The sequence below is a fragment of the Gopherus evgoodei genome, chromosome 19 (assembly GCF_007399415.2).
Source record: "Gopherus evgoodei ecotype Sinaloan lineage chromosome 19, rGopEvg1_v1.p, whole genome shotgun sequence".
Taxonomy (NCBI): Eukaryota; Metazoa; Chordata; order Testudines; family Testudinidae; genus Gopherus; species Gopherus evgoodei.
The window spans coordinates 17812185-17836988 of record NC_044340.1 but is presented as its reverse complement, the minus strand read 5'-3'; the positions used below and the strand labels follow the sequence as shown (position 1 = coordinate 17836988).

At 42.2% G+C, this 24804-nt stretch overlaps 1 protein-coding gene across 9 annotated transcripts in view; it reads right to left on the bottom strand.

Moving 5' to 3' along the window:
• Positions 1-24804, bottom strand: part of NCAM1 (neural cell adhesion molecule 1) — a 239424-nt gene that overhangs the window by 31731 nt on the left and 182889 nt on the right. For 6 of the 9 annotated variants that reach the window (XM_030538332.1, XM_030538331.1, XM_030538333.1 and 3 more), the window contains one exon: positions 656-780. In XM_030538332.1, the coding sequence (XP_030394192.1) occupies positions 656-780 (125 nt within the window). Of the gene's footprint in view, positions 1-655; positions 781-11919; positions 11923-16660; positions 16703-18801; positions 18838-24804 lie in introns of all 9 variants that reach the window. The other 3 variants (XM_030538330.1, XM_030538336.1, XM_030538337.1) reach the window with 1 other exon arrangement.

Sequence of the window (24804 nt, the reverse complement as noted above, 5' to 3'; positions counted from 1 at the left end):
CATGGCCATGAATACAGTTGCCCTTATATTGTCTCCATATAACATTGAATACAGTTGATCCAGTCACCTTGCCTCATATTCTTTTTTTAAATCACTAGTGCACAATGATTTGTTACCAATATGTGGATTATCCAAGCATATAAGGTCAGCAGGGAAATACAGCATGGAAGTTGAAAATTGTTAGGATAAGAGTTTGAAGTTAAATAATACCCCAGGTTTCAAGCCACTGACTGAGACCTATTCAAAATGTTGCTGTCTATTATGTTTCATAAGAACATGAAATTAAAAAAAAATATCTACGTGCTTGTTATCACCCATAGCAGTGCAGCCAGGGGGAGAGGGAGGAAGAGAAGGAAACGAACGGTCAAGGTCAAAGTCAAGAAGAAAGTGGTGAGCTAAGAATTTTCTGCTAAATTCTGTATATTTTCGTGCCTGACTAAGCCAATGCCACCTCATTTGTCCGGTGAGGCCATCTGTCATTTCTTGATGCCTAGACTGCAAGCTCCCTGGCATAGAGACTGTTGTGCTTTGATACCTGTCTGAATAGCACCTAACATAGTATGGCCCTGGCTCTTGACTAGACTTCCGAGGTGCTATCTAAATACAAATCAACAACAAAAACAGCCCAGCAGCCTTGGCTATTGGTCATACTTACAGCTTTGTATTTGATCAGATAGTGTCTGATCGGGGAGCCTCCATCATCCTGCTTGATAAGGTTCACTTTAATGGAGTTCCCGTCTTCTCCAATCTGGCCCTCCAGTTTGGGTGCACTGGGTTCCCCTGAAATAATGGTTTGACTCATATTTAATTTCCAGTCACTTCATAAAAATAAATACATAAACAAACCAAAGCCAGTAGAAGTGCACCATCATCCTGAAACACTTATGGGAAGGTTATCTGCTCCACCCTGGCTCACGCCCACATGGAAACGCATGTACACACACGTGAGAATACATCCCTGTGCTCCTGAGATATTCTAATATTTGCAAGGGTTAGAATTTTTAGCAGGTATTTGTGCTTACAAAATTCAGGTGAAATTTTGCATGTGCCTAACCAGACGAAGGGCAGAAGCTGGCTTAAAATATAGCTCCTTGGTGTCTGCGACCCAGAAGAAGTTTTAAAGATTTTCATTCTGAAATTCTTATGTTAAACAGCAGCAAAACAAAGTGGGTGTCAGTCTGTCAAACCAGCAGGGCCACTCTTCTGAAGCACATACAGAGCAAGCTCTCTGTTTAAAGTGGCTAGCTTGCCTCTCCACTGAGAGACATGTCCCTCCTACATCTTTTTTTCTGGATCTGCACACTGAATGCTTTTCAAATTCGAAAAAAATATCGGGATTCTCTACCACCCTGCACCTTGTACTGTCATGTACAGCAGTGAAAAGTAAGCATAAAATATTATTGCATCAGAATAGCAGCATTTTACACTCAGTTTGCATTGGTGTAGATGGCTACACAGGATTCCCGGCAATGGGGAATTAGACCCTTGTCTCCAATTTTGTAATGTTATTTAAAAAAAAAAAAAAAAAAAGAGAGAGAAAACATTCTCCTGATTTTCAGCTCAGGCTGTGTCCTCAAAGGACAAGAAGGGGTTAATCTCCATTTACCTAGGGCAATTTACCTGCCATTCACTAGTGGTGGCTCTTGTGATTCTCAAGGCAAATGGTGAGTCAATTCCTGCCTATCACATTTGTACAAGATCTGCAGAGGACACTTCCCCACCCCCACACGGTGAACATGTCCTCCTTGTGCTTTTACAATATCAGCTCTTCTGCATGCAACAAAAATTAACTCACATTACTTAATTATGCTGTTACAAGTGCTAACCTCCCATCTAGAGAGAACGCAGCTAGAGTCACATTTCTGTATGCACATTCCCTATAATACTCCCTTTGGTATTTCTCCAGGTTTCAGCTGTTTCTAATTCATATTGATATTTTTTACCTCCTGAAGTCTGTTTGGACCTGGCATTACTATTTTGTTGTTTATTCATGGATTCTAAGGCCAGAAGAAACCATTCTGATCATTTAGATTTGACCTCCCATATAACATGGGTCACAGAACTTCCCCAAAATAATTCCTAGAGCAGATCTTTCTGAACCCCCCCCCATTTAATCTTGATTTTAAAATTGCCAGTGATGGAGAAACCACTATGATCCTCGGTAAATTGTTCCAATGGTTAATTATTCTCTCTGTGAAAAATGTATGCCTCATTTCTAACCTGAGTTTGTCTCGCTTCAACTTCCAGGCACTAGACTGTGTTAGACCTTTCTCTGCTTGACTGAAGAGCCCCTTATTAAATATTTGTTCCCCATGTAGGTACTTACACACTGTGATCAAGCCACCTCTTTTGCAACAAGAGAAGAAAAAAAATCAATGAATACAATTTTCCAAAGCACTTAAATGATTTAGAAACCTTAGTCTCATTTTCAAAAGTAACACAGTCACTTGGGAGCCTAATTCCCACTGACTTTCAATGAGACTTAGGTGCTTTTGGAGATTTTACCATTCAGCTTATTGAAAGGCAATGGGACTTAGGCTCCTAAGTTGGTTTGAAAACAGGGCTTACTGTAAAATTTTGAAAAGTGCTAAAGTGACTTAGATGCATGAGTCCCAATGTGAGTCAATGGGTGCTTTTGAAAATTTAGCCTGCAGGCTCCTAAGTTACTTTAATGCTTTAGAAAATTTTATCTCAAGTCTTGCTGAAAGTCAAAGGGACACAGGCTCTATTCTGTACTCATCCCCTTAGAATCTGAGTGCTTAAATCATTTCTCAAAATGTAACTTAGGCAATTTAGAAAGTGTTACCCAATGTCTATGTGGGCATCCAGACCCAGAAACTCCATGCTACTCTGAGGCTGCATTAAAGACCCAACTCCCAGCTCCATTAATCCAAAATCTATAAGGACAACTCTGGAAGTTATCAGTGGTGGGGTACCAAGATACGACAATGGCTCACTATTAAGACTCAAATATTTGTTGTGTGAATAATTTTGGCTAATGTGATTAAAACATATGTTATGTTAAAGAGAGCGAGCACTAGCCTTATATTGGAAGTGATGAAATTCTATCAATCTACAAGTTTTAATGATAAGCCAAACCAGTCTCCCTTCATCTACTCCAGAAAGAACAATGTAACTAGTAAGGACTTTGTCTCCTTGTGAAGTGAGCTCGGGCAAATGCAGAGCTCCAACATTACAGCAATCATACTGCCTCCCTGCAATCTGCCTGCCAGCCGTGACAGCATAATGATGCAAGGTTAAAGAAGTCTGCACCATGAAAACACCCACTGTTTTCTCCTTTCCACAGCTTCTGCATCAATGGGGTTTTTGTGAACATCCCCTCCAGAAACAAGTGTTCCCTCAACCCCCACCTTATTTGTTATGGTATGTTTTCTGCAGACTTAATTCCCTTTGGCTCATGAAGGAAAAAACAAAAAGGATGCATGATGCAAGTGTCAGTGGAAGCAGGGAAGTCTGCATGAAGATAGGCTTAAAAAATACACAAAAACAAATCTTGCCTCAGCCATTGTAGAGAGATGCATATAAAGTCCACACAGATTTTGCTTCCTTAAAGAATTACTAATGAAGGCAGACAAATCAGTCCAGTGAGTAACAGAATCCTGGCACTATGGACTAGCTACCAAGTACAGTTCTACACTGAAAAGCGGATCTGTGAAAATGGCACCTTCTTATTCATCAGATTTTCTCCTTGAAAACTTTTGGGATAAACCTGTTTGTAACTACTTTCTACTCCTCTTACCCTTGTGGATCCCGCACTGCTAAGAAATAGCAAGCTGGATTCTTATTAAATTTCACACATCAAATAGAACTATTAACCATCTCCAGTGCCAGTTTCTGGCTTCGGTTATCCTGTGCAGCCCCACTGAGCTAAGGGCAGCATGTGGCTCACAGAATTTTTGTTACTGAGGATGCAATGCATGAGAGGTAAAAATCTGGCTTGACTCTCAGATCCCAGCTTGAGTTTGCAAGGCTGGAACCTGGAAGAAGAAAAAAAAAAGAAAATATCTATTGTAAATTGAGCAATTTACTCTGGAGTCACTCCCTGGCAGGTTTTCAATAGCAGTTAGGCGCCCTGGTGCTTTGCCTATCTGCATCTTATGGCACCTAAATACCTTTGAAAAGATTTCAAAACAGAAGAATTAATGAACTATCTGGTCTCAAATCTGCAGCTACCATTGCCTGAAAGAGAATGTGACTTAGAGACCTCAGACAAGGAGAAAGGATAGGCCACTGGGTAGGGAGATAGCCTACAGCTTGGAAGAGCTGGGATCAATTTCTCATTCTGCCAAACTTCCTGAGTGAGCTTGGGCAAGTCAATTAGTCTCTCCTGGCCTTAGCACCCCACCTGTAAAACTGTTCTGATCTTGAGGTCTTTTGGACATTAATACATTAAAGAGTGTGAGGCACCCGGATACCATTGGGGGCCATATAAGTGTTTACATAAGAACAGCCATACTGGGTCAGACCAAAGGTTCATCTAGCCCAGTATCCTGTCTTCTGACAGTGGCCAATGTCGTGCCCCAGAGGGAATGAAGAGAACAGAGAATCATCAAATGATTCATTCCCTGTTGCCTATTCCCAGCCACTGGAAAACGAAACTAGATAGATGTGATACACACAGGAATTCTGCTTTAGTGCAGCACTGGAGTAGTGGATTTGCCTTTAAAATGTCCTTTTCCTCATGTGCATTATTTAAATATTCCTGCGTGTAAGGTTGCAGGATGTTAGCTATTAGAAATCATCTCTCTTTTAAAGAGACTGGGCCACAATATATTGCACTGATAGCCCCCACACTTCCCTTGCCACCGCTAGCCCACATCTGATTGCTGACTTGCTATCTTTGCCACATCACCCTCCGATTCCATACTGCCTCTCTGCAATCTGCCTGCCAGCCGTGACAGCATAATGATGCAAGGTTAAATCAATAAAAACCCTCTCAGCATGCTGTACTCCACCTTTTTGGTGCAAATTGATTTACATCTGCTCTGCCATTTGCTCCTGATGACGAGCCTTTGACTGCTCTGCAGTATTTCAGCCCATGATGGCTGTTGACAGAGCAATGACATAGTAAGGTCTAAGAATGTGATACTTCCTCTCTGATGCAACTTCAGTGGGTTTAGATGGAATCTGGGCCATTACCTCCATTAAGTTATTTTGGAAATTTATGACCAGGATTAATTTACAAGACGAACAAAAAGAAAAGAAAAATACCAGAGAGCAGCATGAAAACTCAGGCCTGTAACATTAAACAGCAGAGCCTCGAAAAGGGCCGGATGCAAAGCCAATGAAATCAAAAGGAGTCTTTCCCTTGATTTCAGTAGGGTTCAGATCATATCTCCATTCACTGCTAATGTGCACACCATATAATTCACACTCAGAAAAGCTGTTCCCTTCTCTTTGCTCAGCAAAGATTTAATAGCAGAGGGCAGTTGTAAGGTCCTGTATTACTAAGACTTTCATTACTTCTGCCAAAGATACCACAGCGCATTTGCTACTAGTACATTACAAAGCGGTTTAAAAATAATGGAAAATAAATTACAGTTGTCAAAATAAATGAACAAAGTATATTGTGAGGGGCATTATCTTGGACTCTTTATTATTCATAAACTCATGGGTAATTTACATTGGTTCTTCCATTAATTAGTGACTATTAATGAAGATAATAATAGGAGATATACCAATCTCTTAGAACTGGAAGGGACCTTGAAAGTTCATTGAGTCCAGTCCCCTGCCTTTCCTAGCAGGACCAATTTTTTGCCCTGATCCCTAAATGGTCCCCTCAAGGGTTGAACTCACAACCCTGGGTTTAGCAGGCCAATGCGCAAATCACTGAGCTATCTGTCCCCCCTAAATATCTTGCATACACATGTAGTGCTAATCCCAGGTTTAGAATGCCAGGGTATGTAAAGGGCCATGCAAACTATTATGGCTTCACTAAACATGTTTTAATAGCTGGAATCCATTTATAGATTTCCAGCATGTTTCTATTTCTCGGAAAGAGACTCTGATTGACTTCATTATGGATAATTTTAGCAAAACCAATGCTATAATTATTTGTAAATTAAAGTTTACAATTCAGCTGCAGTCAGCAGGCAGGGCTCTCAGCAAACTCCTAAGATTAATTATATTCTATCATCTGGTCTCCTTTTGGATCCCTGATTCTTGCAGATATTTTATCTAATCATTAGAAAAAGCATCTCTGTCAACTATATACAAATGCAGAACACTCTTTTTGGTATTAGTATTTATTTATTTGAGTGTGTCTTAATGCGAACCACAAGGGACCAAGATCAGACACTATATATGAGAGGCAAGCAGTTCTCACACTCAGCTCTTCTCAGTTCTAACCTGCAGCATCCTTGCTAGTCCAGCAATGAGCCTCACAGCTCTGCACCACCATCTGAATGTGCAGCAATTCCTGTTGTTCCAGCCATGGGCCTCTCTTGAGCAGATATTGACTGTCACATCAAATTGTAGCAAAATGTTATTTTAAGATCTTCATAAAAGACTGATCCTGCACCACTGAAGCTAACAGAAATGCTGCCATTGGGCATAGGGTCAAGTTCAAATAACGACAAGGCTGAGGCATTAAAGATATAACATTTGTGACCTAAGAGTCTAATCCAACACTCAGAATAGGAAACTCTGATCTATACTTTGCTCCTCAGATGTTGTTCTATTACATGATCCCAAAACACACGACAGTTAATAAATCTGTAGGCTTTATTAGGATAAAAAGGCACTTGGGAGTATTACTAGGAATTTGCAAGATGTCCATGGATGGGAAGAGCTCACCCTACATTCTCATGTTTATCAGTTTGGATTTTGATTCAGGTATTTTTCACCCACAAATGAGAACCCTAGCTTAGTTGGATGACCAGGCTTGGAGCTCTCACTAGATCACTGGTCCAGTTTGAAGCAAATGACACAAAGAAAGAGTTCTTTGAAGGGTTCCCCCTGGTCTGCAGCACAAGGGCTGCCTTACGTTGCTTCTGCACTACTGCTGGATATGCGCCCATCATAAAAACGGACAGAATTTGATGAATTGATTACCAAACTGGCCACCTAGATTTTAATCAAAGGATTTGTTATCATTGCTGTCAGCTTTCTGAGACTATATGTTTGCAAATCTCATTTCAGCTTCAGTTTCTCCAGGAATTATTAGTGCTTGGAGAATGAATGCCACTACACAGAGTGCAAATTAAAGGGAAACGAATGCTCACAGACTGGATAGCAAATATATATTGAGTTACTTCTCCTGGGCATCCTGAAAACAACAACAGCTTAACTGATCAATTCTTTTTTTTCCCCCCTTCTCCAGTGCTACTGGAAAATACAACCAGGAAGGTTACTTCTTGTCATTATTGGGCTGATTCAGGTCAAGGAAGCTATTACAGAAATAATTGCACCAAGATTATTAACCAATAATTAACCAAGACCGAAGCAAATGTCCTGCCCAAACAAACTGTTATTTAAAGGGAGTTTAAATGTTTTTCCAGACTAGCAACTAGCTTCAACAACAATCAGGGGCACCGATTGCTACTTATTATGCTAGACACTGAGTCATTTAGGCAGTACTGAAAAATCCATGAGCTGTAATGCTTAGCCCTGTCCCCATATTGCTGCATCTTCGACAAACCTGATCAATAGACCAGTAGCTAACACTAGGGATAACACCAGATCCACACTTCATTGTTATTCCCTCCCACAATAACCTCACAATGAAGAGACAACATTAATAAATCTCAAGGCTAGAAGGGACCATCTAGATTGGCCTCCTGTATAACACAGGCCAGAGAATTTCACCCAGTGATTGCTGCATCGAGCCTGACAACTTGTGGTTGATCTAAAAGACATCTCTTAGAAAGATGTCATCTTGATTTAAAGATTTCAAGTGATGGAGAATCCATCATATCCATTAAGAAGCTGTTCCAATGGTTAACTAGCCTCCTATTAAAATTATTTCCAATTGAAATTTGTTAGTTTCAACTTCCAGCCACTGTATCTTGCCAAGGCTCGTTCTGCTTGGCTAAAGAGCCATCTAACACCAGAAATGTTCTCCTCATCTAAGTACTTGCGGTCTATGACCAATGACTATCAACATCATGTCTGAAACCAAAAAAATCAAATAGCACAAACCCAGGTGAAAAATATTCGTATCTCTATCCACATATATATATTTACATATTTGTCTTAAACAGGCAGGTGTAATCCATACACAGGGGCTGTAAAATAAAAGTGTGTTAGTACGTTTCAATCAAAGAAGGAAGAAGTTTAGTGTAAAAACTTTAGTCCGGCAGAACCAGCAATCCTCTCATGAGTCAGAGTGTCAGTAGCTGAAGAGAAAAGGTCCTTATAAGATTAGAAAGAACTCATGCTCAGAACATGCATCTCATCCACATGAAGAGGGCTGGCAAGCAAGGGTGTATTAGAGGGGCGTTTATACACAAGCCAGTCAATTCCCATTTACACTGTGGCTCCTATGAATACTTCAGTTTAAGGAAATTCCTCAAGGGAGTCATTTAAATCAAGTATCAAACCTGTTAGACTTGCTCTGTATAATCCATTTACAAACACAATCTGCCCAGGGAGGAAATTCATACCAATGCAGAGGGAATGACAAGCCCTTTGGGGAGATTATGTAGGGGCAGTGGGGTAGTGCTGCAGGATGGGAAGGGTTCTGTGCTTTCTCTGGAGATAAACCATGAGATGAGACCTTTGTGTCTATATAGATTCAATAGCTCCAAAGGACACACAAGGGGACAGCAGTCTTTATTTCAGCCCAGAGGCTAGAGTACTAGCCATGAAAATTGGGGTTGCAAGTGTTACAGTGGGTAATTTCCAAGACCCATGTGTTTAATTCTCCACAAAAAAGGGGTGGATTTTACCCAGGTATGTAAAACATACAGGTCTAAAATCAGTCTCAGCTACTCTGCTGATCACAGGGGTGAGGCAGGCATATTCCAGGTCTGCATTTGCCCCCCGGGTGTTTGCTCCAGGAAGTGGAACTGGAAGTAAGCCAAGAAATACTTTAACTGTGAGAATTAATGGCTGCAGACGGGATGCGATGCGATGCTTGTTCTCTTTCTCAGGGTTTGTCCTATTTCCAGCTGATCGCTCCCTCCGGAGTTGAATGTGAGAAGAGTTTGGGTAGCTCTGGGTGAGCCCAGCAGTTTGCAGGGCAGCTAATACACTGCGACCAGCAAGGCTCTTCCCAGCATTTCATCCTGCCACTGCACAACACGACAGGTTAAGAGTAAACTACTTCACAGTATGGGCATCTAGGGCATCCCTGTGAGCCCCACTGCACTGCTTCTTCCAGCCTCCAGATCTGTAACTTTGGGAAGGAGAAAAAACAATGCTTGGCTCTGCTAAGAATGGCAAAAAAGCATTCACATCTAAAGTGAATCAGCGGCCTTTCTTACTCCAGGCACCACCATCTCAGAACAGGCCACTGCAGTAACCACACTGGTTTACAACTTCCACAGTGGCCCACACCTAATGTTTCATAATGCATCTGGCCAACTCAACAGGGCTGTACATGTGAGAAGGGGACATTTTTGACTATCCCAAGATGCTGATCATTTTCACCACCCTGAAGCATAAAGGTGAACCCTACAAACTGCAAAAATGCTTCCTTGTATCTATGTTAAATAGGCTGCCTTTTAAAAAAAAAAAAATCAAGTACTTCCTTGATCTCACATTGGAGCCATGTGGTCAGGATTTTCAGAAAAGGCCAGTGACTTTGGGACACTGTAAAGAATCCCTAGCTCTTATATAGCATTTTTCATCAGAAGATTTCTAAGCGCTTTAAAAAGGGAGGTAACTATCATTTCCCCCTTTTTATTGGGATGGGGAAACTGAGGCATAGGCAGGTGACATGATTTACCCAAGGTCATACAGCTGACCACTAGCAGAGTAGGAACAGAACCCAGATTTCCTGAGTCCCAGTCCAGTGCTCTATCCTGAATGGCTAAAATCAGTCAGGTTTTCAGTAAGCGCTGAATACCTGCCCTCTGAAGAGCAAAGCCCTTTAAAACAGCTCTAACTGGGCACTTCAAAATTGAGGCACCCAGTATCATCAGTCAAAATACTTGGCTATCTGGCACTAATGCGAGATCCAGCATCTTTATTTCTCAGCACACACAATTATCGTCTGGTTATCTATTTCATTTTTTGCAAAATGTGATCAAAGGAGCAGCTCGCTTCCTTACCCCTGCGCCACCAGGTAAATGGGACTAAATTGTGACAAAGGCTGCCACAATTTGAAACACAGAGCAGGCACATCTACACAATCAAAGGCATCAGAAATGGTAAATACACAAGGGCTGACAGAAAGAGAATAGGAAAGAAGGCTTCATAACGCACACAAGAGAAGCAAACAAAAAACAAAACAACATGCAAAACGAGACAGCCAGGTCTTCATTCCTCATGGATGTCGCCCAATCAATTTTCAGAGTAGGAGGAAGGGCTTAGGGCATTGGGGGAAATGAAAGGACTGCTTCCATGCATGTGGTAAGGTTATTGGTGTTAGTTTTGTTTCCTAGTAAAACCCCTGCCCAAATGCTTTCCTGGCAATGTTCCAAAAGAATAAAATGATTTAGAGTTAATGGGTAAAAAGCCAATTTGTGAGTTTCCAAACAATTTGTTTGCCTTACCCAGGGAAGCAGAAAAGCAGAGGTTTCCCCCTCTCTTTATAGTGTGCATGGAGTGTTAAGTGAGGTTGCAACAATCACAATATTAAATTATTTATTTTCTGGCTGCCATGAGCTTTAATTAGAAGCAATTTTATCTCCTTAACTGCAAGGATCAATCGTTTGCTTCCTGATTTCCTGGAGACCACCAGTTGCTGTAATTGTTAAATGACTTATGATCCGGATTAATTCCCTTTCCTGACTGTGACAGATAATGTGTAGGAAGGATACAGTACTTTGGCAGGTGATGATCAGCAAAATATAGCTTCAATGGCGTTACTTCCGATGAAAAAATGTAAAGCTTGGGCACTGATTATATAATAAATAAATAATTGGAGATATACCTATCTCCTAAAACTGGAAGGGAGCTTGAAAGGTCATTGAGTCCAGTCCCTTGCCTTCCCTAGCAGGACCAAGTACTGATTTTTGCCTCAGATTCCTAAGTAGCCCCTTCAAGGGCTGAACTCTCAACCTTGGGTTTAGAAGACCAATGCTCAAACCACTGAGCTATCCCCCCCCAAGTTACTAGTATACATATACAGGTTTCTAAAACCAGTTTCCATTCTTGCCACATTTATGCTTTTCTCATGATAAGAGAAAGTTTTGTTTTATGCTTACAAATGTTTATGTTTATAAATTAGCTTTTGGGGAGTTTCATAGGTTTTTTTATTTTGTGCCTTTTCATAGGCTAAAAAAAATTAGTGCCATCTAAAGAAAATCACTATCAGAATCGTATTTGCAAAGAAAAGGTCAACAAAATGTTGCAACTGTCATATGAAATATGCTGCTTTACACTAGCTGAGGATCTGGCCCATATTTTCATACAAGTGTTCAGTAAAACTCAGGACAAAATCCCATCCTCACTGAAAACAATCAGAGTTTTGCCACTGACTTCAATAGGGCTAGGATTTCACCCAGAGTGTGTTTCCAAAGGTTACAGTGTTCCCAGAGATTGATTCTGCTTTGTTCTCACACTGAATGAATCAAAAGATAAAGCCATAGGTTTTCTGCATATAAAGCTATCTTTCTAGCTCAGCGCAGATGGTTGGCTTTTAGTTCTTCACATGCAGATAACAGGTGGTGAGCAATCTCTCCAAAAAGTTTACAGAAGCAATTTTGAGCAATGGAATTTAGAGGTCCCTAATTGCTGGGGGTTTTTAATTTCCCCGAGATCTAGTCAACCAATCAGAACAAAGTTTTTTACCTTCTGTTCACCAGCGTGGACGACATCATCAGCACCATGCAAGCCACATGACAAAGTCACATGATACGCACGCACATGATTGGTTGAAAGGAAAGTGGAGGAGGTCACATGGAAAACACAAAAAATTAAAAAACTGATGTAAACAATGGGCAAGGGAAAAAATCAACAACAGAATTACAGACTAAATAAAATATAAACAAAATTAAAATTAGCCAGTCTATATAAGAAACATTGGGGAGATAGTAAAATTGCCTGGAAATATAAGAATATTAACCCCGAGAAAGCACTGAGTTATGACACCAGTAAGTGTTAGGCACAGTTGCAACACTGCTTATTAATACCAAGTCAGGGAGCGAATAAACATTACTGAAGTGAAGGACCGTTGTCCCCGAACTTGGACAGCAGAAGGAATCCACAAGACTGTTGAAAAGAAAAAGGGAAGACATGTTATTCAGTAACAACCCAGGCACATGAGGAAACAGAGAAACAGTCATCGCCAATGGTCTAGCAAGGATGGATCTTAGCATCTTGTATCAATTGAGCCTCGATTGCTGTAGGAAGAAAAATCTTTCTTAATAATAAGAGGAAAAAAATCCATTCATTTATTACTCAGGCTGATGTTGCTAATCACTAAAATGCAACCACGACTTGCTAAGTCCAGCAATCAGCGCTGGAAAGTACATAACTTGTATCTAACTAAACCAACCTAAAGACTCAGAAATAGATTAAACAAATCATATCCAAAAAATCCCAGTGATGTGACATGGGGGCAGATCCTGAGTGGGGAGAGGGCAGAACTGATTTGCACTTAAAGTTAGTGACAGGCATGGCACAAGGAAGACATGGACATTGCTAAACAGAGATGGGAACGTGAACAGATTGCGAAGGGAGGGAAGGCAGGACAGGAGGACTGGAGGCCACTGAACCTATTCGTGGTTTTCCTCTGCCCAAATTACTGTCCCCTTTAAACTTTACTGTCTGCATTGAAGTGTTTACCTGTCTTTGATTATACTTTGGGCGGTGATGCCCAATCACATGAAAGCTACTCTACACTCTGCACTATAGCCTTAGTATAACTGAGCATCAAGTCATTGGTCTTCTTGATGCTATTACCTGGCAAGACAGGACATGTTACTACTTGGGCAATAAGCAATGGTTAGAAAACAGAGAAAAAGATTATAAAAATTCTATGTAATTATGTCATGGTCACAATTACAGAAATCCAAGTGGGCAGACTACAAATACACTCCTCTGCCTGCCTTCCGAAAGCAGAGGTTTTGCTTACAAATTATATGTATTAATTATGACAAATTCACAGGTCTTGCATTTCATGAAGGTCACTGCTGGTTCTTCTGGAAGGAAGTTCTATGGCTGTAAGACAGCTGCTGAGGAGGGTATGTTTCCGAATTCCCTATCATCTCACCTTATTATTCTTTTGCACTACAATTATTGTGGATGGTTTTGCTCATGGACAGGAGAAACAGCCTCAGAGATCAGACCACAACCTGCCTAGTGAGAACTTTATTTGAGGATAACATTTTAAAAAGTGACTGGAAGTCTTAGGAGGCTAAGTCTTATTGAAAGCCAAGGGCATGTAGGATCACAAGGCACTTAGGTGTTTCTGAAAATTTTACCCCAAGACTAGAACCTTGACCTTTATCATGTCCTTGGTGGGCAGCCAACCAGGTTATCAGAGAACTGGCTGGTTGCTCCAGCCATGGCTGTGTGTTCTGCACCAGATGGAACTCTTTTGGAGTCTGATCTTTCATTTCCAGGTAGAGTATGTAGTGAGAATCTGGAGGTCATGGATACACGGGTTGCTATGGCCATGTCTGCATCGCACAGGATGGAGCAAAGCAGACTGACCACTCAAAGGGGAAAGTATTTTCAACCATGGGGTCTTCAGCCCCCATTATCTCATGTGTGTATGTTATTATGGCACATTCCTGGGTCTTGCACTGGAGCCTGAAGGTGGCAAGCTTAGCAGTCATTCTCAGTTCTTCTAGAAGGGAATTCCATAGTTGTAGAAGCAGCAAAGAATCCTGTGGCACCTTATAGACTAACAGATGTTTTGGAGCATGAGCTTTCGTGGGTGAATACCCACTTCGTCAGATGCATGTCACGTCTGTTACTCTATAAGGTGCGACAGGATTCTTTGCTGCTTTTACAGATCCAGACTAACACAGTTACCCCTCTGATAGTTGTAGAGAAGTTCTAGATTCCCATTGATCTCACCCCATTATTCCTATGGATCGCAGGTGATTGTGATCAGAGGGGTGCAACCACCAGATGAGATACTATTGGGCAGATTTTATGCCCAAAGGAATAAAAATCCAAGTCTCACTGTAAATCAGTGGAGACATGCTCTTAAATCCCTTAGGTGATTTTGAAAATCTCCTCCCATATGCTACACATCCTGCACAGAACAACTCCAGAACATTTGGACTCATCCGAAGTCCATTGCAGTCAATAGCAAAGTGACTCTGGGGGGCTCTGGATAAGACCCCCTGTTCATTGTTCTGTTCTGCCTTTAGGACTAGGGGTGTTAAGTAGCTATTCTGATAATTGGTTGGCCTTTAATTTCACCCAGTCTCTGTCTGAAAAAACGTTAGGGCAATACTTGAGCTGCTGTTCCAGAAGTAACAGTAATAAAATGATGCCAAGCCTCTGGAATGGCTCGCTGTTGCCAAGGTGGGGTCTTCTTTTTCGGTCTTTGAATACAGCACATTAACATGCTGTAGAAGAGCTTAGCATGGAAGCGAATACCTCTGCTATTTACATAAATGTACTGAATAAACCGATGACAATGAGGCAGTAAGAGGCAGGATTCTGCGTACATCGAAAAAGTTGAACTCCCATTCACGATAAAAAACAGAGGCTTTATCTATATATTTTAAATTTTGGGGGATGAAAAATGTTTGACACAAACTAATATTTTGCATCTTTCATGTAAAACAAGCCGTGTTCCTATTAAGCAACACTAAAAGATTTTGCATTTCTGACAGGAAATTCTATCTCCTAACTGCATCTGAGTCCAGAAATGCGGGAAAGGGCTGCAATGAACCCTTGCTTCCTGCAAGAAAAAAAACAAAACTGCATTAATAGCACTACTTATCACCCCTCCAAAAAAAACTCAGGGAAACTGTGAGCGGAATGAAAAATACTCCTCTGCCAAATGAAGCAGCTCCCACTTTAAAAGCATTAGAAATTAGAATTCTGTACATTACACACACGAGAAAGATACTGAGAGGAAGAAACTGTTAACTGTGTTCACTGGCGGATAAAAGGAGACTTCATGCTAGATGCAAGACCAAAGACAGGGCTGGTGTATACACAGCAAGTTTTTCTCTCTTCTCGCAGCTTTGGACTGAACATCCTCCCAATCTCCCCTAAAAAAGACGTGTGTTTCATGCTTTCAGTGTATCTGCTTCATGGCTTCCAACCCACTGCAAATAAACATGGTTTCATCTCAGGCGAACACACACACAAACAGTGTTACTGAAAACCAAAGCAAGCTAGCACATATCTGCCTGAGAATTCAGTGTTTGCAGAGTATATAGCTATGTTTTGCTCAATTACCTTGCCCCATCTCCCAGGATTGTATTGCAAATATTTGCCTGGATTGATGCGAAATGCTACAAAGCTCCTGAAGGTTGTGAAAAATGCATCGGACAGCCCTGTTCAGTGAAGTGGCCTGTGTGTTGCTTACCCTTCTGCCGAACACTATACAATAAAACTGTTTGTTTGTTTTTTGTCTACACATCAGCTAATGCCGTTGTGCTTTTCAGCTCTTTTGTTATTCTGCTGAGGTTTGTCACTGCAGTATCTAGGCCCATGAGGAAGAGCAGTCTAGTGGACAGGGCACTGACCTAGAATTCAGGAAACCTGGGCTGGATTTCCAGCTCAGTTAGACACAGATCTTCTGGCAACTGTTTATTCAAGACTGTGCCTCAATTCCCCTGTGTGTAAAATGGGGACAGTATTCCTCTCTTGTAGGATCAAATCCATTAATGATTTGGAGGTGCCTGGATACCAGGGTAATGAGCGCCATGTAAGTATCCAGACTGATCCATCGGCAGAATCCCAGTCCTTCTGAGGAGGAAGTGCTCCTATCTCCCTGCGCTTCCTTCACCATTCCAATGCAGTATAGATGGGAAGAAAAATCATTCCATGAGCTGCCTCCCTATTGTCTTATTGCAAACAGTCCTTCCCCTGCTGACAGTCTGTCTCCTGGTCTTTGGGCCTTGTGCTGTTCTGGTCTAGCCAATGACTTTAGCATGGCTGTGCAGGGAAAACCACCAAGGTGAGTGATAGTACACAGCTTCCTGAATCTTCCTCTTCATTCTCATTTTCATCACCATCACCACCATCACCACTTCAGTTTTGACTGGATTCCCTTCAAACCCTCTCCAAAAAATGCTTGACAGAAAATGATCCTTTGGGGAGTGAGTGGAAGTGTTCATTAAATGTTAGTTTACACTATTAGATTTTTAAAAACTAAAAATCCCTGTGTTTCTAGTAAACCCTGTGTTTGGAATTTCCAACCAATGCCTGGCATGGGGGGGGGGCATGCTGGGGCCTTATCACCCGCATGCTCACACATCCATTAATGCCAGATTGTTGCTTAAGCCTTAAAAGACATCAAAATAACAAGGCATGTGTTTTGATTGCTGATGATGGAAGATCTACACTTTAACAACCAACACTCAGGACCAAGGGGGAGCAGTTCCCGTCTACTCACTCATCTGCTCTGTGCTTTCGGATCTGGTAGGAGGCTGGGTTGCTATGGAAACACGAAGGATTGGAAAGGTGAAGCATAGCATGAAAATAAAAATTAGGGGTGGGGGGGAGAGGAAGAGGGAGATAAGGAGTAATGAAGCCTAATGAGGAAGAGACAGTCAGGGCTGCACACAATCCATGCCCCATATTTATAAATATTAGACAAAGGTTTCTATGTAAGTTGCGTCATGCTAGGATTCCTCACCCCCACTCCCACTGCAACACCTGAATTCCAGACAAACAAGGGGCTCTTCCCTGTTTTCAGAACCTGTGACTGCAGCTGTGTGTTTCTCAGAGATGGCAGGGGCTCCCACAGACCTTCGCAATGGCTTTGTTTCCAGGCATGCTTGTATCCTCAGAGTTCTGAGCTGAACCAAATCTCAAAGGAGCCAGACAAAGCTGCTGCAGTTTCACATGGTTTCTACCCAAAACAATAATTCTCTGGGATTCTCTGAAACCCAGCTCATGTTCACCCTAAGCTTGGCTCTGGCTAAACCAACATCTGAATTGCCAAGGAACCTACAGTGCAGGGTGCTGTCTCTGACATTGGCCAATATCTGCTGCTTCAGAGGAAGGTGCAAAAAGACCCCGCAGTGGACAATTAGAAGATAGTCTGCTCCTCCGAGATGGTTCTTCCTCACCCCCACTTGCCCCAAAGAAAAGACTTTCTATCCCTTCTATATTTGTTGTCCCATCCAGTGTGACTGGGTGTTCTCTCCCAGTCCCTTATGGACTCCCACTGAGCTCCGACTCTCAACAGTACCTGTGCCAGTGAGTTCAGGAGCACCACAATGACCTCAGGCAAACCTCCAGCCTTACTTCCCTACTGTACCGAAGTATTGCCATACATATGGCAAGCAGCAGTGGGCTAAAAGGCAGGGCTACACGAACCAGCTCAGTTCTAACGGAACTTGGCCTGCCTTCTGCTGTTTGCGTTATGACCTCCAGGTGCCTTTACACTCCTCTGTGCTGCGTGTTCATACCCTTCCCCTTTCTTTCTTCCAAGCAATGGCCATACTGGGAACCAAGGCAGAATTGAAAGAGGTGAGGTCCTATGGGCAGAGTTCACTTTCACTCTCCAGAAAAAAAAAGAACGGCCTTAGAGGAAGCAATAAAGTATTACAGGTGGCATCTTTGAGGGGTGACAGATTCAAAGCCCCTTACAAACATTATGAACAGCACTCATCACTCCACACCAGAGAGGAAAGGCAGAGCGCACAAGCACAAATGCCAGCATCACTCCTGCATGGATTGCTAGGAAGAGTGGACCCAGAGCAAAACAAGTCTCCGTTTCCAAATGCCAGAGGGGCCACAGCATGACCCACAGTTGGGAGGGATTTATTTTTTTTTTATCACCACCAAGTAACTTCTTTATCTTTTAAAAAACAGAGGAGCTAATAGTCTTCCCCATGGGACACCAGAGCTAGTGCTGCAGGCTGGTGTGTAAGTAGCTAAGCCTGGGTTTAATTCCTCCTCCTTTCTCATGCTGGCACTAGTCTTGCTGACCTCAGCCATGAACGAGATGGGAGAGACCCCTGTGTGATTCGCAGCCTAAACCTGATGATGCAGATTTAAGAGGATCAAACAGGATAGAAAGAAATTATTTCCTTCTGCAGCCCAAGGAGGCAACTTAGCAGCAGACTTAGGGAGACAGTAGCCATTATCTGTTGATCATTTCAGTATTTCCCTTTTTTGGCTAAGACACTAACCTCTCTCTCGCTATCTGTTTTGCCAGAATAAGCTCAGGAAACTACCCTTTGACCGCACTAGCAGGCTACCCCCACAAAATGGGAAAGGAATGCAATATGCTAGGGGCGAAAGGTCCCACTGAAGTCCATGGCAAAACTTCCAATGACTTCACTCTACATCTTTCTATTGACTTCTCTTCCTCCATCTAGCTGGAAGATTGAGTACCCATTTGCCTTCCTGCCCATTGCTTAGGAATTCAGCTTGGGCTATCCGCAGTCTCTTTACTGAGAGGGTTTAGTCTTTGTCCATGTAAAAGAACCCATGTTAGGCAGATTGCACCATAGCTGGTGGTGAGATACATGCAGAGCACAGCAAAGCAAAGCAAAGCAAAGCCAAGGCTCCCTTCATACTCACTGTCTGCGAAATGGGCGGGCGGGGCAACAGGAGTTGCTAAAGAAAGAGAAGGGAATGTGAAAGGGGGAAGAAATTCTTGATAAATGCAGCCAAAGGAAGGAAAACAGCGAAGTGTGAAATGGCAGGATCCCCTTGGGGAAAGGATTTTTTGACAAGCCTGTGCATAAGGAGACGAGAATGAAAGACAAAGGTGCCTTCTGTTAAAGGGAAACCGACAGGCTCTGTATCTTGCAAGGCCCATGTTCCTCTAATGTAAACTAATTTCTCCCCAGTACATCTCCACTGAACACCACTTACTTCACTACGTTGCTCCAGCTGTACACCCTGAGCCCAAACCAATGGCCATGGATTGCAATGGAGATAATGGCCTATACATCAGGCCTCACGTAAGTGAGAGCAGAATGTGGCCCCTGTAAACGGCGGCAATGGTCAATTCCATTGATAAGAGACAAAGCAGGACAGAGACATATGTCCCCTTGCACTGGTTTAAGGATGAGGGATGTGACCAAGTGTTATAAGGGAAGAATCCTGAACTTGGGTCTTTGCAGATACAGAGTAGTGAAAACTAGTGTCATCTTTTATTTTGTCTTAAACTGGATTTATTTATAATCTTTAATCCTTTTACAGGTCAGGGATCATTGAAATGTTGTTCTTTTAAATTAAGGCATAAACACAGGCATTTTAGTTCCCCTTTGAATCCGACCTGCACTGCAGCCAGAAGCTCGAGGGCCTTGAACTGAATCAGCACGTGTGAGGCAAGTACGCAGCTCATGTTTGTTTTCAAACAGTTATGAGGGATGCTGCTAAAAATGAGTCTGGGGGGCTCGAGGGTGTACAACCAACAAACCAAACCAGAGACAACCTTCCAGCACCACAATCTGTGAGTGCACTGTTACACTATTAACGATTTGGGGGCCCATAGTCCCAAGGTTAGGGAGAAACTGTTTTTCTCACTAATCACCAGAATAAAGCAAACACCTCACACAATCACAACAACAGCAGGCATTACAAAACCACATCCCTTTGACAGTCAAACAGAAATTCTCAGTAAGAAAACAGAGTTTTGGCTGGTACTAAAATGCAACTCCAGCATTCCTGTCTATAAAGTCTCTTGAAAGAAATCATGCTGTGGCCCCCAGGTCAGACTAGAACCTACTCCTCAAATGGTATGCTAAATCCACCCATATGAGACCTTCCACATTTATTCCTGATGGATTTAGTTCAACAAACCATGAGATTACAGTTAACACAGATTTCTCTGCATGTAAATGTAGTAATAGTTATTCTTTTTAATTTCCAAAATGTATAGTAAGTATAATCTATAATTAGTCATACAAAAGCAGAATCTTTCTGTTTTAGGGGTTTTCCATGACTATCTACTTTCTCTTTCTTGCTCCCCAGCGATGCAGCAAATTAAGAAGTAACATTCAAGCAATTAAATTCTAAAGGTTATCAACTCAATCACTGAGGAAAAATTTAGTGATAAATCTTAACAATACTGGCTCTCCAATCTTTATTCCCCTTACTCTCTGCAAACTGCAATCAGTATCTTCTTAATCAAGCAGATTGTCTGTTTTCCATCTGGCAACATTTTGATAGTGGATAATTTTTTAAAAAGTGGGAAATTGCTTGCTGTGTTTAGATAGTTTCGGGGATCGAGCAGGGGGTGGCGAGGGAGCTTGTTGATTAATGGTATCACAGTACAGGTCCTGATCACTGATGCTTTCTCTAACAGAATGCACCTAATTTGGTGGCTAAATATTTTCAATTTTAGACATCTGGCCTTGGCCAGCTTTGTTCTTACATGCACTGTTAATGCTCTACTCTTTTAATGTATTAATGCAAACTTCACACAATAGACACCTGTCAAGAAGGGCACCCTGCTGTCTAAGAACATGTCTCATTTATCAGCATGTCCCCCTTTATTCTAAGGCACAAGAATCAACTTTTCCTGATGTGATGTGTTAATACAGGGTGCATTAGCGCCAAGATGGGAGCTTCCAACCTACTGGGAACAGAGGTGTCAAATAGAATTTTGGATGGCGTCTAATGGCCAAGCTCACATTTGATTCCTTGAAAATTCCATAGCTGACAGGACTGTCCTGTAAGAGATCTGACCAGGGCCTTTCAGCTCTGTCGCACACAGAGCTGCAGCTCTCACTCCAAGTTCAAGAGGTATACACTAGATAAATGAAAAAAGGCTGGCATAGTAATAGCTTGGAGGCTTGAACACCTCGGACAGTCCCCAATCTCACTGATGTCCATGAATTGGGGGATCAATCTTTTTGAATAGGTTGGAATTGACTACAGTAAACAGCTTTGCTTTGTATGTTTTAGTAATCCTGATGCTCCTTGCAACCTGGTCAAGAATGCCCATAGGGTACTGCTGCTTTATGAGGTTTCCCACATGGAGTGTGATGGTTTTAGTTGCCAAGGGAGTCAGGGTGGCATCTGCAATAACTATGTAATAATCTGCACCTGCCCTCTTTGTTCACTGGCTCTTCTTAGGGGGTGTATTCATGTAACATTATGGTGCTTCCTCCACAATTCACTCGAAAAAGTTCTTAGAATATCAGTGGTGGTCCAAGATGTCAAACATGATGTATTATAGGTGCAAAGCCTCTCCTTGAGACAGCTCTCTGCTCATCAGGCCTACATAGCTGCACGGCTCATAAACTTGTACTTGGCTGGAAGTTCTTCATATGCCCCAGCCGCAACGATCAGCTAAAAGTGGTTTGCTTTGTTCTTTAATTCTTTAAACTCATTCATTTAAGACATGCTTGAGGACATCAACATTATTGCTACGCTGCCCCTCAAACCACAAGCCGTTTAAAGTGCTACTGTCTCACTTTTTTCATGGTTAACTAGGGCTGGCTGGCTCACTGCAGCACATTTGGAGAGGTGTCACCACCAAAATATTTTCATAACCCCAGGACAAGATAGTGACAAACTTAAACACGTTTTGTTATTCTATCCACATGTTTGCTCCTGGAGTTTAAAAATATGCTCTAAATTTAGCATCAATTACATTTTCAGTGGCTTTCAAAGAATAAACCGAGATGCTGATGCTGATGCTGATTTGAAGCATTCTGTCTTTCCTTCTGCAAACTTATCTAAATGGCAAAAGGGGCACTTGGGACTAAGAGCATCGGCTACTATTCCTGGGGCACCTTCAGAACAGCAGATATTGAAACAGAACTGAGCTTAACCAGAACATTTTCTGTTCCTCTTCCAGCTGAGTAGCAATGTAAGAACTGTCCAGAAACTGGTGATCTTTAACTTGAATTAACTTATTTATCAGGATTGAAGACAAAATATAATGTATTTGTCAGGAGTAAGACATTCTTCGTTATCTGCTTTAAATTTAAGAAACGTATGCAAACCTGAAAATCAGTATCATCATGGAAATCAGTTACACAATCTCCTTAAAAAATAAGTCACTAGGGTGCTTATAGCATTCTTTTCACAGGACTCACTTTCTGTCTGAAAAACTGCTGCATGAAAAGTAGCCATTGCTTCCTGCCTTCCTACTGAGGGCCAGATTCTGATATCTTTACTCATGTGGAAGACCATCTTTACTCCACAAGTAGTTCCACTGATGTCAGGACTATTCTATCCTAATCTTTTTAAGTTCTTGTGCAGCTCTCCTTCACTGATCACTAGCTTCCGCTGGTGAGAGAGACAAGCTTTCGAGCTTACACAGCTCTTCATTGAGTGTTTCTCTCACCAACAGAAGCTGATTCAACAAAAAGATATTCCCTCACCTACCCTGTCTGTCTAATATCCTGGGATCAACAAGGCTACAACAATGGTCACGTAGGCATTTCTGAAAATTTTACTCACTGTGACTAGCATTTGTCAGGTGTGGTTCTATTTTTCTCATTTCCTGTCACCAGGAGAAATTGTGCGGAGTTTTCAAAAAATGGTGTAATTAAATATTTTAGGTATCCCATGCTATGTGTTTTTATTAGCATGGACAAGGCTGATGAAGACAACTCATGGAACAAAGTCCTATTTAGCATGAGCAAAAGCATGAGATTGTAGCCCTCAGCATCAATCTCAGACTCCTTTCTGCTACTCCTTCTACAATGCTGAGTCCCCAGCCCAAGACCCAAGGAGGCAGCACTGTGCCACGTTTTCCAAGGAACCTCAGTGCACCACGTACATCCAGCAGCATTCCTTTGCCAAAATATTCCCAAGTAATTTGGAAGAGCAAAGCTGGTGTGAAATTCCATCCCAAAACCTTGCTGACTCCCTGCTATGCGACTATGAAATCCCAGAGGGTCTTTCCTGGTCTGTAAAAGCAGCAAAGAGTCTTGTGGCACCTTATAGACTAAACAGACGTTTTGGAAAATCCTGGTCTGATCTTCCATCAGTTGCATGAACAAATCAAACCATTTCAAAAGCCCCTGAGGTAATACAATACGGTGTATTCTTATGGAGCCGCCTTCATGCACACATTCACAGAGAACATCAGAGTCTCTTGTAAGCTGGAGGAAAGGAAAGGAAAGTTGCAAAGAGATTGAAAGATGGAGGAGTATAAGAGGCAGAGACAGGGCTTCGGACAACTAGGGTGGTGCCAGTGAGTGGAGTGCCACTGTCAAGGGAGATGTGTCAGGGAGGAGGCTGAGGTGGAAGCAGCTATTCAGAGGCAGGAGAAGTTGGCTGAGGCAAGGCCGTGATACATCTTGAAAACCAGGAGGGCAACTCTGAGCTTGATTCAGAGCTAGGTGGGATGGCAGAGAAGGGGATGGGAGCAGGTAGGAAAAGAGTGAAAAGGAAACAGTATTGCAATAATGATGCTCCAATCCCTCAGAGCTCTTCTGCTAAGCGAGCCGGTCCAATGTCTGCTCTAACTTCCTCAGCTCCCTAGAGGCACTGGGCCCTTCACAGCCTGATCTTCATTCCTTATCAAGGTCCTGATTCTGCCACCTGATTCAAGTGGCATCTGGTGCTTACCCAGAATGGTCGCAATGGACACAGTGGGGTGGCCTGCGAGTACATGTTGCTCACAATCAAGGTGGTAGAGTTTGGCCCTAATGTTAGAGCATGTTAAATCACTATTCTGGTTAGATTTTGTGCACTTTCAGGTGCTTGATCCCACAACAGATTCCAGCCATTCTGTCTACATAATCACAGGACAGGTCACTGTGTCCAGCCTGCCTTACCTACTCTCTATAAAGTTGCACTATGGGGAGTCTCTGTGGTCATCCATCATCAATTCCATTGGTTTTTCTACAATGACCTACAGGAGAACCCGACAGCTGTCCTGACCAAGCCTCTGAAATAATTTATCCCCCTCTCTCATCACTCTATGCTTTGCTCCTTCTTTCACACTATTCCCCCACATGGAACAACCTCCACGAATCATTTTACATCTCCTCCTCACACCTGGTCTCCCATCACCATCTCCTCTAGCTTCATCTGCTCCAACAATCATATTGCAAGAGATAGTTGGTGCACTTGTTCACATTAAGCTGTGAAAACTCCAGTGAGCAGGAGTATGTCTCAGCCTGTATCAGTTGACATGCCAGGGCACCGGCAGCTCTGTCCCATCAAACAGGAGAAGACACATTTTGGTCCGGAAAACCAAATTCTAGATGACGGCTCCATATTTTAAGTGCAAATGCCATATTACAGGTGTGATTTAACTCTGCTGTTGTAAGAGCCATAGAATTGCCACCAGATGATGTGCATGTGGCTTGGCAGCCATATCTGGAGCTATGACTGTGAGCATGGCTTCTGATATCCTTTTTTGCTGCATAATTCAGTCCCTTTCCCCCTTCTCTTTATGGCATTCATCATCATAGAGCTTAAGTGCCTGTGTCTTTATCTCTCCAGTATATCACTGCTGTTGTCCAATTCAGAACACACTGCCAAACCGATTGCTAGATGGCTATAATACTGTGATTAACTTTATGTGAGGTATACATTACTTCTGCTAAAATTATAGGTTCCAAACAATGTACGCAGAATACTGCACACAGGTCCAGGAATCACAAT